Source organism: Phoxinus phoxinus, assembly GCF_949152265.1.
Source record: "Phoxinus phoxinus genome assembly, chromosome: 17".
Taxonomy (NCBI): Eukaryota; Metazoa; Chordata; class Actinopteri; order Cypriniformes; family Leuciscidae; genus Phoxinus; species Phoxinus phoxinus.
The window spans coordinates 16,099,793-16,115,421 of record NC_136892.1 but is presented as its reverse complement, the minus strand read 5'-3'; the positions used below and the strand labels follow the sequence as shown (position 1 = coordinate 16,115,421).

The following is a 15,629-nucleotide window of genomic DNA, read 5'->3' as shown; positions in this document are numbered from 1 at the left end:
AGATTCTTTTCTTCAGGGTCCCCACACCTTTTGACCAATGAACATCTTTTCACTTATTGATTATTGGATAAGGATTTTCAGTCAATTACATACTCCAAATTGAGGAAAATTGTATGTATGGTTATTAGATATGTTTATACATTAGGCCTACATAGTTTATATTATATATTACATGGCCTATTTTTATTTTTTTATGCTCAACCAAAAGTAACTAATCAACTTGAAATTTAAATAGATCTTTCACACACACACACACACACACACACACACACACACACACACACACACACACACACACACACACACACACACACACACACACACACACACACACACACACACACACACACACACACACACACACACACACACACACACACACACACACAATAATGTAGGATAGATACATATACATGAATACTATATAATGTGCACACATATATATATATACGCTAAGATTATTTTACATGATTTTTTCTCAATTTGCACTCAATATTTTTATATTTAATAGTGTCCATCCATCCATCCATCCATCCATCCATCTATCATCAATTAGATATTTTCAGAGGAGCATAACAAAAATTATTATATAAACTATGCAATGTAATATATAATAATGAATACACAAATGCATTAACTATAATAATTTCCATGATTTTCCTAGGTTTTCCATTGACTGTGAGAACTCATATATATCAAAGCTGTTCTGTATTGTATAATGGTTAGATGGGTTGGCTGGACAGAGCGCTGGTCATATAGCAAAGTCAATGGGCTTTTTTTTTTTTTAGTTTAGTTTTTTTTTGCTACAGCCCTGGGATGGTTTTTGGCACGGTTGAGCTAGTTTTAGTGCAGGTGTAAGAAGAGGAATCCAGGCAACTAGAGACTGATTTCACCCCTCACAGCTCACAGCATGGCTGTCTCCCTTTAGCAAGGGCTTGGGTGAGATCCAGACCGAGCTATTTCTCCTCAATGTCACATTTAGTAAAACACACACCACAGGTCTGGAGCACAGAGGAATGGGAGTAACCTTAACCCTGCTGCTGCAGTTACCGAGCATTACTGAATCCGCTATTAATCTTAAAGCAATTGTAGAGCCTTTCTGGAAGGTGTGGGGACCAGAGCTGTGCTTTTAGACAAAGCCAATATTTTCATTCCAGCTTGAATGTTCACATTTCTTTTGGCCAGCTCAACCTCAGCTTCAACATCTGACCACTCACAGGCTGCCAAGAGCTCAGTGGCATAAGGTTTGCTCGGTCCAAACCGCAGCCCTCTAGTTTATTGCCTAACTGCTTTGCCCATCACATTGATTGGACTGCAGTCACAGGTCTATTCTCAGAAGCGCTGCTGAAATGACACATGCACTTAAAGTGATGGCTCTACATCTAGTCGCTTCTTAGAGGAGCGGAAAATTGTGAAGAACTCTTGTTTTCAATAACACTGGCAGAACAGAGAACGAAGAGGTCACAGAGAAGTGCTTTCTCATTACTGCCCCACATTTAGGCTATTCAGGGCAAACAATGGATCATTCCTAAATCACAGTGTTTTGAGTCACTGATCAATTATTCCTTATTGTCCCACTACACACTTTTTGTGCAGCCGCTTAGAGCTCGACTTGGCGACTGTAATAGATTGCGGCTCTCGCTGGAGCAAACTGCTTTTGATGGGGTCCAATCTATAGTGTACACACCAGTGATCCACAAAGGATAGCCCCCTTTTCACCGGTAAGGGGACGCATCCATCATGGCTTTCTCGAGAGGCTGTGCATTAGGAGATGCCCTTGCTCAGATCAAGGTGCGCCCTTGAGCCTCACAAAAAAACGAATGTTTGATCTGGGAACTGTCCAGAGAGGCTGCATCTTTGCCGTATAAGGCAATGACAAGGGAAACCCCACATCAGCATGCAGGGGCAGGCATGAGCGAACAAACAGAACCTGCTGCTTGTCAAACATCACGCCTCCATCAGCGCATGGAGCTCTGGGTATTAGAGGGGGGAGGAGGGGCATGCAGCATTTCAATGAGACGATGACAAAAACAAGATGGAGAGAGAGAGAGAAAGATGTGATATTAGACTTCTGCTGTGGGCAAATACTCAAATAAAACTGTGGAAATCCATCAGGCCGTGGGATCGATGGATCAGTGGGTCAGTGCCATGGCAGGCGGCCTGCAGCTGTGTTGTCAGGGGCGACGGGTGAATGATTAAAGGTCGAGGGGCAAAGAGTTGAAGAATTGTGACAAGTGTGGAAAAAAGTCACTGCTGGATTGGTGTGCCCAAACACAGGGCAGAAGCAAGACATGTGAACTGCATGTGAAAAACTGGAATGATATTAATCATTCATGTACACCTTAAAACAGTATTTTAAAACGTATTATTTATGGTTTGTGTCAAATGTTTAAATGAGGAAATAAAATACTAAGCCCGCTTTTAATGAAAAACAAAACAAGGAACTGTGACAAGCCTGTGGAATAAACACAAAGTGCATATGAGTGCTGGTTTCCAGCATGTCAAGCAGATAAGTGCTGTGCCAAGGGCTCTTCAGATGGCATGAGATGCACAAATGACGAGCATTGTCTAGAGCAAATGTCAACGGCATGCGACGGAGACGTGGGTCTGCGTTGTGTGACAACTCCTCTCCCCCCCTTCCCTCCATCACTCCATAATTTTTCATCCTTCCATCAGCCCGGCCCTTGTACACCTGATTGACTTATTCTACTAATCTACATATCAATTATATCAATTATCTCCACCTTGCTGGCAGGGGAGCTTTGAGTGATGGGATCTGGCAGGATGTGATTATTGGTCAGTGGGGGTGAAGGTTTCCAGCTTGCTGAAGATGCTTTAGAACTGTATGGAAATGCAAAAAGCTCATTAGGAACCAGCGCAGTCATATTGTCCATTATAATCGTGCATACAATTTGTTGTAGGTATAAAATGCTCAGTGCATCAGAATGCATACAATATACGGGGACAAAAATGGCGGGATTTCCTGCCGCAAAGTGCTGGAAACGACCTGATTCATGTCCGTGTTGAATGAAGGGGCGGAATTTAAAAGCGTCTCTGAGTCATACAGTCATCAAATTGATCTGTCAATTTTGTAAGCAAGCTGAACTTTATCAGTCATCATTGCAACAGGGTTGGACACTCTGACAGCCACATTCAGTTGCGGGACTCCGGTAATGGCTGTGGAGATGCTTTACAAGAGCGGTGATGTAATTCACGACGTGTCGGCTCCACCTCGGCTCTGTCAGGATTGCCGGCCCTGTTTCCACGCGATAAGGACACTGAAAATTCATTGCATATTTTGCGCTAGACGGATGGGAGGGCAGGTGAGATTAATGTCGAGACGGAAGCAGTGAATCGGACTGACAATACCAGTTGTAATGAAAAACTCTGAAAGGGCCATGATTCTGGTAACAGTTGCCTTGATGATCCCATTACTGTGCGGGATCACATTCCCCCGTTGAACTACTTGTCATTGGGGATGAAGGACTGATCTGTCTAACCCTCTCTGTTTAAAAGGATCATTTAGCACTGTCCTCCCAGACTCTTCAGATGGAAGGCTCGGCTACTATAACTTTGTGTGGGAGGTGACACATTGATTGTGGCTATCCAATGTCCCCACTCTCGTTGCTTCCCTCTTCCACTAAGTGTCCAACAGCCGTAAATGTGCCCAGCACTCAGAGACAAAAACAATGCATGACCGCTTTACTGATGAACTACTACATCAAAATCAAAGTCATCTCTTTGGTTACGCCCAACATCTTCGTTGTGAAGGTTAAGATAAAAGCAAAGCTACAATTAGAGCAAGTTTTGTGGTAAAATCCATTAAAAAAGTATGGAAAGGCAAGTAAGTGGTATTCCACCATGGAGAGATGCAGGATGACCTGTTCAAACCAGATTGTAAACATCAAAAATGCACAGTTTGCACAACAAAATGCATCTTTATGACTTCCTTTTTCTAGTCAGCACTAAAAAAAATTAGTGTGAAAGCATAGCATATTTACAATAAAAATCTAAGTCATTACTTTGGACTTGGTGTGAGCGGGACTTAAATTACATTAAACAGCTGTTAATTCTGCTTGATTAGCCAAGATACATCCCTAGAGTGCTGATGTACAATACAGTACAACAGTGTAATCTGTGTTTACGGTGTTCCAGATCTCAGTATGTGAGAGGTAAGGGGTGGAAGGAGAAATGTGTGAGTTTGCCTGCAGCTAGGAAGTAGTTTTTTGAAGGTCACAACATCTATGAAATTGACAACCGGTGGAGCTCTGCTCTTCCACCTCTTTACCACATGGATCGGTTCTTTCATTAAAATAATACTTTTATTACTATAAATCAACGATAAAAGACTAACAGATGACTTGATTAATCAGCAGCTCTGTTCCTCTGTGTACAGCAGTAAAGCAGATCTACACTGACTGCTTTGAGTTCATGCAGATGTGGAAACACTGAGCAACTGGCAATACTGAACTCTGTTAAGCTGCTCTGTTTCATACAATGCTGGTTTGAGGAATAGCAAAGGCAAGTGTCTGACAAACTAAAAAAAAAGTTGAGCAGTGTGAAAAAAGCCTTGTGCGACTAATAACATCTGTAATTGACTTTTCATTTAAAATATATAGTACTATCACTATCATTAAAAAATTTGGGGTGGTTAATATTAATATTAATGCCTTTGAAATAAGTTTAAGTGTGTTAATAAGCTCACTAAAGGTCCTTGCACTCTGAGTCTGAAATTCTCTACCAAAATTTTCGCACGTTAAGAAATAAATACGTCAATCACGTTTACACACTGCCTCTGAAACTTTCGTCCATCATAAAAATTATGGGTTCGGGTTTGATTTTCTGCGTTTTTTGCCTCTGTGGCAAGCACTTTGAGAGGTGTTTTGACCAATCAGAGCCGCCGAATGTGAATACGAAAAAAACGCATACGAAAATTACAGACTCAGTGTGCAAGGACCTTAAGGCTGCATTTATAAGATCAAAAATAGAGTAAAACTGTTATATTGAGAAATATTATTACAATTTAAAATAACTGAAAATAACAAACTGCATTTTCAGCAGCCATTACTCCAGTCTTCAATGTCACATGGTCCTTCAGAAATCATTCTAATAAGCTGATTAGGTGATCAACAAGCATTTATTGTTATTATATAAACACAGACACACATGCATGCTTGTTAGAAAAAAAGTTTTTGTTAGTAAAATAGTTTTTAATTGTGATTTACTGGGTTGTTAATCTCCCACCGTTTGTTTAAAGATGATTAAAATAACAATAGAAATCATTATCATTATTAATTGGTTATTACAATTATTATTTTTTTAATAATCTGTTCATCTCAAAAATGTATGGCAGAATGACATCCAAATAAATCACAACAAAAGCTCTGACCTATCATAGGAGATGCAGGACCTAAAGCATAATCCAAAAGCACAAAAATAAATGCTTCAGCAGCTAGAAACTCCAGCAGGTGATTCAAACCTGTAGCACAGGCCAGCTATTCGAATGTGAGGATTATCACTGGAATATGACACGCTCACTGGACACTCAACATATGCTAGAGCTCAGCAGAAAGACAGGTTGTCAATGCCGCACACAATCTTTGATTGACACAGGTGTCAAAAAAGATGCCTGGCAAGGAGCAGTGGCGAGGCAGTACATGAAAGGAAGCACATCTGGCCCACACTTTTATCCAGCAAACCCATCCTTCTTCTGATTCTGCAGTGAGTGCAAAGAGCCACTCCCCATGCTATCTATTAAGGCACAGATCAAAGCGCGCACGTGACGAATCTCAGGGCAAGCGAATCTCAGGGCATGCGCACACACTTCAGTGTGCTGTATCAACAGCCTGCTTTCCAGTGGGATAATTCTCCTTAATCAAATCAAAGCTTTTTAGAACCACTGGGTCTAAGCAACCCGGTCGATAAAGAGGAAATACTGAATAAATGGTGAGGGCTTACCGTGGCCTCCTCTCGTGAGGAAGGGCATCCTGTTGATGTTGATGGGTATGGTACCATGCTTGTTATGGAAGTGATGGACATGGTGTGTGGTGCTCAGGCTGGAAGACACACGGGCACTGGCCGTTCTGTCCGGCACCGAGGCCAACAAGGCCAGACATAATGCAAGTCTCCACCAAGAGCCGAGGCCTAGCCAGCTGCCTCCGCCACACTCCCAGCCCAGCAACACCACCTCAAGCTTGGGGCAAGAAGGCCCGGCGTAGGCCCTTCCACACCCCATTTGTCCCGCCCGTTGGAAAGAGTACATCTCAGAGAGCGGTGCCCATGTCAATCATTATCCACGGGTCAAGTAAATGATGCAGAAGAAAACAATGCTACCCAAAGCCCAGAGGCTTTCACAGTAGGTTTCCAAAAAGACGATAAAATCCTCAAAAAGAAGAAATTCCTTTCAAGTATGGCTTCAAAAAACAAAAGGGAAAACAAAAACAAATGAGCTGTTCCTCCTGGCTTTTACGCTCGATGACCATCAACCCCCCCCCAAAAAACCACACACAAAAAAAAACAAGGAAGCTTGTCTGCAAAGAGAAGGAGGGCAAGCTCAATCGAGTCGATAGTCATCTGCGCTGCAACTCCCAAAAGCGTTCTAATCACGGCCGCATGGATCAATATTTCTGGATGCAGATTCTGCGACTTAATTGAAGAGAGGAGAAACGCTCCAGGTGGAAGAGATGCCGGGAGGCGTCTCCCTTCCGAGTTCCCAGCCTCAGGTACGGCTTACACGGCTATTTAGACCACTCTCCCTCAGAGGGCAGCTCCTCTATCACGCAAGAGGAGATAAGAGACATCCCGGTGGCTAATGGATTATTCTAATACTGATTAAAAGATGACAGGAAACAGAGAAAGGAGGAAACAGACCGAATGAGACTGACCCGGGTGCGATGGAGAGCTCACGTTTCCTTTTCACAGACGGAGAGAAAAAGAGACTTCTGCTGCAGCATGGTAGAGGGAAAAAGCAGCAAATAAATAAATAAAGCCGGCTGCAGACGCAGCGCGAAGCTTCTCCACTGTGTGCTCCCTCTAGAAGTGGAAGACCTGGAGCGGAGCTGGATCAGTTTTCCAGCACCATCCTGGATCGCTCTCTTGGATTCTTGTCTCAGCCTCTGATGCGAACACCGTATCGATTAGCACTGCATTTTATCCCTCCTTTCTCTTCTTCCTCCCCCTTTCCGATAGGCATTCACTTGCTAATGTGCTTAGTCTGACAGTGTTACCAGTAAAATGCCCCTCACAGCCGAAGTGTGGACGACCAAAATCCGTACGTGCGCCGCTGTGCTGAAATGCATGCTAATTCAATTAAGCTCCTTGCAATCCTCGATAGCTCTCCTCCCGGGATTGACGGAACCGAGAGCAAAGACTGAGAAAAAAACCCCCAGAAACAACAAGCGTTGCTTGCCGCAAGCGTGAGGTGCAAGACGCGCGGTCCTCTTTCTGGATGCTCAACCAGAGACTGCTACAGAGATGGAGAGAGAGAGAGAGAGAGAGAGAGAGAGAGAGAGAGAGAGAGAGAGAGAGAGAGAGAGAGAGAGAGAGAGAGAGAGGGAAGGAGGGGAGAGCGGTGCAGTGTGTGTCTGAGGAAAAGAGAGAAAGAGAAGGGAGGGGTGCGCAGGGAGCGGGCGATCGTAGTGCATAAGCACACATGCAGACATAGAAAGAAGCCAAAAGATGGAGAAGAAAAAGGAATCAGTTGCACGGCAAAGACGCAACCAGGAATACAAATTCAGAGCGCTGCGCACGCTCACCACAGCCTCTGAAACACACCAGCCCCACACTGCAGAACTTGACCAGGGAAGACGCTGTTTATTCCTGCAGTGATAAATGAAAGTGATGAAGAACGAGAGAGTTTATAAAAGGTGTTTTTGCATTTTGCAAGTGGTCTATTTTCAGCAAATGTGGAAATCACACTCAGGAAATCTGAAAAGTCTTGCTGGTGCCAGATGCAACCCACCCCCCTGCAACCAAGATAGCAGTAGTTGGTTCCCCAATCTTGATGAATAATTTAGTACCAGACAAAATTTGACGGCAAATGCCTGCCACTGTCTTTCTCTCACATTTTCTAAACAGTTCAATTCCACACTCATTTATTTAGGCTTTTCTATTAAAATATGTGTTCATTCATACAGAATAATTTACTACTTACAAAGGGTCTAACAGATATTCAAATTAATTTACATGAGTTTGACTAAAGGCTTGAGATCAAATTGTGGAGTTTTGTGTTGCAAACATGTTAGATTTGAGACAATATTACAAACTAAAACATCTACTAACATACTCCTATATATTGGCAAAAATGACTTTCAATAGACACACACACACATATATATATATATATATTGCTTCGTATACCACAGATTCTGTAATTAAATGTGTGTATATCAATGAATTCCAAACATTTGTAAATAGGGCATGCTCATTCATAATTAGCCTAATCCCCGCCCATGAGTTACAACTACGCAAATTACGTGTTCAGGAGTGCTGTGTAATCTTCCTTCTCAGGTTTGGCTCCAGTATATTGCATAAACGCTAAAGAGACTAATTGGCCATATGCCTAGCAATAAGTATTCAATTATTTTGTGTCCACCAAAACATTTTTAGCCAGCTAAAATATGTCTGGTGCTCTTCTGAAAACGGCCAACTGGTGGCGCTTAAAAGCGCTTTGCAAGTGCAGCGTTTTACCAGCTGAAGTACTTCGGTTGGTATGATAAAGAATATCCATGGCATTAATGTGTTACTATTATGTCACTTAAAAGGATATTACTGAAAATAAAAATACAGTAACGCGCAATATTAACTTCTCCATTGTTGTTCAGTTGTTGTACAAGTAGGATGATGGTCGATGTAGTATTTGTCCCGCCCCGCCTCCACTGTGATTGGATGGCTGAATAAACCCAAAGTTGAACAGTTCGAAAAAAGATAGGGCAAATCAACTCGTGAAAAATGATTATGGTACATAGTGCATCAAAATGCAATGTCATCAGTTTGCCTAAATTAGAACACAGAACGTTCAAATGTGTTATGCACCATTTACACATGGTAGGGATCTGGTGTAAATTTCTGTCATACCAACTAACATTTTGAAAATACGAACATTTTTGCGAACAAATTTACATCAGAGTGGTTTGACGAACGATTTACACAAAAAATAATCATGAATGAGGCCCAACGTCTTGTTCTGTTTGTTTTGTAAATATATACGTAATATGCATACAGTCAAGTCACCTTTATTTCCATAGCGCTTTATATGATTGTTTACAATACAATACAGATAGTTTCAAAGCAGCTTTACAACATTAACACATTCACTCTGCTGTAATGCAGCTCTACCAAGCCAATAGTGCCATTATACCGCTCAATATATTCAGTTCAATATTGAAACAATTGTGCATACATACTATATAATCAGTGTATTTGTCCACAGGTACGTGTGAGTGCTATAACAAACTCACGTGAACTCCATTGCACACTGAACAAGCAAAAGACACAAGATAGTACTATTTTACATATTTTTCATATCCGTGTGTAGTTTGGCTAGCCTGGGAAAACCCTGACGAACTTCAGGCAAATTTGAGATTTGCTCTGCAAGTCCGTCTGGCCAAGAGCCCATTCAAGCCCATTTCACATTTTACACGATGACGCTCTGCATACGTCATCTCCTTCATCGCTCTGATTGGTTTTAGGTCTATCCAATTGCGCCCAGAGGTAATTAAGGGACGTCCGTTGGTGACGTCCCTTTGGAAATGGGCTGTGAATTAATCTTCCCCAGACCCACTCTCAGTTACAACTGAGAAGGGTCTGGTGTCAACCAGGCTATAGTTTGGCATGTATGGCTAATCATTTGAGAATTACTCAATCATTTAAGAGTTAAATAGTTTTGAATAAAGTGTTTGCTTTTGCAAGATATGCGTGATGCTAGCAGATAGATAGATAAATAGATAGATAGATAGATAGATAGATAGATAGATAGAAGTAGACACCCAACTGACTTACAGCTCTTGGTATAATGGTAAGAATGAATGGAGGGTCTCGTGCCTCTGCATGATGCTAACCAGTAAAATAATGCTAAATGACTAGTATGTTATGGCTATGACGTAGCTAAGACGTCCTGTTCCGATTGGAAACCTATTAAAGCGCCAATGAAAACTGTACCTGCCAGGTGTTACTGGTAAAAACAGAAGTTTTTGATCAGTAAAAATGTATGGACACTACAAATGCTGATCGTTTCATCAAAGTAGGTGAGAAAGAGAGATAGAGAGAGAAGGACTGAATCTTTGCTCCATACATCAGATAAATCACCCAGGATAGAGATCTCAGTTGGGATTGCCTTGCCGGTTGAAAGGACGTGTGCGGAAAAAAAGGCCGAACAGCAAAGAGCCAGAGCCACCTTTCATGGTGACAGGAGGAGAGAAGCAGGTCATTACTCAGACACAGGGAGGGAGCGAGGGGGACGAGGGGGGCTGACTGCCGCCAATGAGCTGGGTTGATTGAACAGAATGGAGAAGAGGAGGGGGCAACTCCGTGTCATGGCAAACAGTGGCCAAGTCTGTAAATCTACAACGTCGGGTGCGGCTAACGGCCAGTTAGCCAGACTGTCGACTGCTCAAATGAACATGGAGGCCTGCTCGTCGAGATTTAGCCCAGGGGCAGGCCGAGAGAGATGCCCGTCCCATTGTAATCGATTCTCATTTCTCTGCAGACTGTGAGCTGGAGATACACAGGAGATAACCTTGAGATCAGGTGACACGCAAAAACATCCATACCAAAGGATCTGGTATGCAGCGTAGAAAAATAATCAATGGCGGTAGTCGCCATTTTCTATCTAGAGGTGGAGAGATACATGCAGCTCCGGTTGCGTAATGTAGCCTAGATAACCTCAAAGACTGATGATGATGAAGGCTGAAGTGGAATTAGAGCGCCGGTAATTCATAAGAGGTGTCATCAATTGTCAGTGTGGTGGATTGGGGACATTCTCCTCAGCGGCGATGATATCTTCATGAGGATTCTCGGAGATGAAAGACTGGTATTAATCAATTTGCCAACCCTGGGGTTGCTCAGCACGATAAGAGATGATGATATCTGGGCTGCGCGCACTTTGGGTGCGAGGCGTCCCTGAGTTTAACCATCTTCCACCAGTCAGTCTAAGCTATTGGCCATCTCCTCTCCACACAGCATGCTGGCCCACTCAGAGTCGCATGTGATAAAGGTGCTCACCAGGAGGCGAAGCACCAATCATGTCCATTGTGTTGGCTTCAGAACCTGAAACACTTATGGTATTAGAACACGCTGCTGTTAGAAGACTAGATGGAATACATAAAACGGCCCAGTAGAACACTGTCCACTCTTACCAACACATGTAATGTGTGTAATATTCACTCGAAAATACCATAAATGCCTGTCATTACATTTGAAAGTACACCATAGGCCCTATCATACACCCGGCGCAATAATTTTTTTGCTAGTTTCAGTCCGACGCAGTTATCATTTTCACGTACTGCACCACGTTGTTTAAAGGGCACCTATTATGACATTTAAAATGCTCCTAATGTTGTTGTGGGAGTCCCCAACAACAGTTTTACAGGCATGCAATGACAAAAAACACGGTTTGCGAATCCAAGTTTGATTGCATTTAAGTTGGTAAAGCAATCGTCTTCAAAATGGCGCGAACAAAGCACAAGGCTCGGACTATACTTCTGTGGTAGCCTATAGTTGTATATATGAATTGTAGCCACTTCAAATGCTCCTCCTTGGGCAGATGAAAAAAGTTGGCTTTTGAGTCGCACTTCAGAACACAGCGTCTCGTCGCCATGTTTTCCCTGGCCTTGGAGCGCAATAAGTGGGCGTATTGTATTCAAATAACTTGACAAGTTGACGTCATCTAGTCAGAGAAAAAGCTTCGGTCTTCTAACGATTCATAAAAATGACTCAGAGTCGACTCTTACTTTTGAAAGACAATAACTTTATATACGGTGCACTTTCATATAACTTTGCAGAATGTTATTGTTCACTTAGATCTATGTTACACACTACATGAAAGGTAAATTTCAAAATTCCATAATAGGTGCCCTTTAAATAGCAAATGCATTTGCGCCTATCTGTGTGGCCATGGGTGTGCTGGTCGCGTCATATTTTTAAAAGTTTTGAGCAATGAGCATTAAATAAAAGTCCTTAACTTTTAAGTCCTTAAAATTAAAAAAATATATATAATGAGTGAGTTCACCTTGAATCCATTTTCCAATCCGTGTTTTTGTCTGATCCTGAACCACTATGGTACACCTATAAGAAGTGTTTACATTGGGACTATTTTAAACTTGTTCTGATCGCTGCCGCTGCAGAATAGCCCAGTACCTGCGACTCGTCATAGACGTACACAGAGAGAAGTAGTTCTGGCTACAATATTCTTCCGAAAGATGCTTTATTATCACTCGCTATAGCGCCAAAAGTGTCAAAAATAAAGCCTCACATTGATAAAGCCTGACAAACAACATGCAAGTAGGTCCAGACAGCAGTCATTTAGTATTCGCCTATATATATATATATTTTTTTTTTTTTACCTACGCACCAGTGTGAATATTTTTGTTAATGCATTTCAAATAGGGCCAATTTATAGGCTACTCCTAAGCTTACATTTTTGAAATTCCAAAGGGCCTACTGATGTTTTTGTTATTGTATGTTCAATATTATTGGCTATTATTTGTGCATAAACGTATCTGGTTATAGAAAACATACAGTTTGTTTGAAAACAACATATTTTGTCATCCTTGCTGCAAGCTTACAAGAGCGATAATATCATTAAATGTGAAGTGGGGCCCTAAAATATTTTCTGGGGAAAAAAGGGGTCTCAGACAAAAAAAGGTTGGGAACCACTGCCGTAGATGGTCTGCTTGCGCACTTTAACCTTGCGCATGAGCTGATACGTTCACAAATTCCACCATGTGAATAGCAATCCACCATGGCGCGAAGCTTGAAGGTAATGGGAGATGAGAACCTGGTTGGTTTATTGGACATTACACCCAAAACACACCCATTGCTCATTAAGAGAATAGAAACAACCCTTTTAGACCATGCGCCGCGCACACAGACCAACTAGCAAAAGCGGAAGTGCACTTGCACCCTGTGCTTTGGACCATGCGCTTTGAAATATGGGGCCCAATTTTAACAATCTAAGACATTAGAAGTAATTATGAAATTGATATAAAATATAAAAGGTGTATTAAGTCCTACCTAAAAACACTCTCAAGTTAAACTAATTGCAGTTAATATAAATTTAAACTGTACATATAATTGTAAATAACAAACATTACATTTAGTTTATTCTTTTAGAGTATATTATTTCTGTAAAAAGTAATGATAAAGTGTACTTTTTTTCACAAGGGGCGACATGAGGGTGAGTACATGATGACAGAACTTTCATTCTTAGATGAACAATTAGTTTCAAATACTTTAATAAGCAGAGACAACTGCAACCAAGCCATTTGTACTGTAGGCTGATTTCCTCAACAACGCAAAAACTGCGACATTAGCTTAACCAATCGCTTTTGGGAGAGGACTATCTGCTGGCCCAAACAATGGAAGCGTGAGGGAATGTTTGGGAAACCTGCTTAGTTTTGCAATTCCATTTCCTTACAATAGCGGCACAGAATTGACTCACTTCACCTTTAAATGCTGTCGCCCACGTTAGCACGGCTTTTTTTGTTTATGCTGACACGCTAATGACTAGCTTATTGTAACATTCCCTGTTGGTCTCGTGGATCGATCTCAGACGCTATAGAAGAGCCTCGTTTATTCCTTAATATTGTGTAATTTGTGATAAAACCAACAGTGTAATGAGTGTGTGGGGATAAACAACAGGAAGAGAGACATCATCTGCACTTTCCTGCATCCTGAGCATTTCCACCCAAGACATTTTGTGCAGTAGCCCTCGGGGAAGATGAGGCCGGATTAATAATGGCAGTTTTGGTATAATTACTCATAATGCCTGCCTCCTCTGGAACTAATGGCCCGCGGTTGAGATATCTGCTGGATTTAATTCAACTTAAAGAGACAGCACCTCACATTGCTCTTTAGGGGAAGGGATGAAGCCCAGTGTGAATACACGCCTGGCTGCACCTAAACGCACTCATCCAAAACCACCGCGGTGCAAAGATCGTTTGACAGGTTAAGAAGATTGCATTGCCTTTTAATCTGGCCATGGTAAGTTTGTGTTTGAGATTTCTGCCATTTCAAAGGATTCTATTCTAAAATCAGATATTATGTCTTGATTTATGAAAACGCAGACTATATTTTTCCTTTGTCTGCGGCACAAAAGATAAGAGGAAGGTATTAAGAACTCAGGAAATGGCACGAGTGCCATCTACTAGTGGATTCTCTCTTATCAGAACAAATTCTGCCTGAGCCAGTCCTGCTCTTGTCCGCTGAGAGTATATTAAAGCAAACAATATTAAACCAATAGGATCTGGATCCTAGGACCTTAAAGCCCATATATATGGTATAAAAGATGTGAGATCCGAGGCATATGAAATTCTCCATTGAGGTAATATAAAACGGAACAGAACAGAATAGATATTATTTGTGCTGCTTCCTATGATACCTTGTTTTGGCTAAATTCTAAGGCAGTATGACAAATCCTTTATAGATCAGTCAATCCCAAAATGCACTGCAACTCACTCTGTAAAGAAGTAAATCTAAGATGGTGGATGAGGTGAGAAAAAAAGATTACAAGTAAACATTTTTTCACATGCGTGTGCACTTCTGTTCAAAAGTTTGGGGTTAGTAATATATTTCTAAGAGATTAATACTTTTAGCAAGGATCCATTCAATTGATTAAAAGTGACATTAAATACACCAATTATTTCACAAAATATTTATTTTAAATAAATGTGCTTATTTTGAACATTATTTTCATCAAAAATACTGAAACGTATTAAATATTAATCAGCACATCAGTTTTCAACATTGATAATAATAAGGAATGTTTCTTAAGCAGCAAATCTTTCTGAAAAATTATTTCTGAAAGATCATGTGACACTGAAGACTGGAGTAATGCTGCTGAAAATTCAGGTTTGCCATCACAGGAATAAATTACAATTCAAATATTTTGATCAAAATAAGTGCAGCCTAGATAAGCTTAAGATAATACAAATCTTACCGACCTCAAACTTATGAACGGCAGTGTATTTTTGACTCAATATTAAATTTGACACGAATGAAAATGAGGATGTGAATTCTGTTCCATACGCATCATCGTGCCGAATAACTTATTTATGAATAATTAATAATAATAAGTATATGACAGCTACATTTAATAATAAAATCTGCATAAATATGCATAAAAATTTAAGCATAAAAATACACTATAATTCATAATTAGAATAATTAGAGTATCGTTTCATTATCAATAAAATAGTTTGTAGTTAATCGATATTTGTGTATATATTTTTTAATTTCCCTCAGTTAGCTTAGCAAAATTCTGACATCTCATTATGTTTCTTAGGATGCTGCCTTAGAAGGTTGCTGCCTATGTAGGTACTGTAGCTCACTATAGGTTTTGGACCAATATATATATATATATTAGCAACTCGGACAAACATTAACCTGAGTGGGTAATGGTCTGAAGAAAAAGC

At 41.0% G+C, this 15,629-nt stretch overlaps 1 protein-coding gene across 8 annotated transcripts in view; it reads right to left on the bottom strand.

Annotated features, from left to right (window-relative positions):
- Positions 1-15,629, bottom strand: part of nrxn2a (neurexin 2a) — a 362,195-nt gene that overhangs the window by 114,717 nt on the left and 231,849 nt on the right. Inside the window, exon 1 of one of the 8 annotated variants that reach the window (XM_079586623.1) lies at positions 5,959-7,467. The exons of 6 other annotated variants lie outside the window; for them this stretch is intronic. In XM_079586623.1, the coding sequence (XP_079442749.1) occupies positions 5,959-6,262 (304 nt within the window). In that variant the 5' untranslated portion in view covers positions 6,263-7,467. Of the gene's footprint in view, positions 1-5,958; positions 7,468-15,629 lie in introns of those variants that run through there. One more of the 8 variants, XM_079586624.1, reaches the window with a different exon arrangement.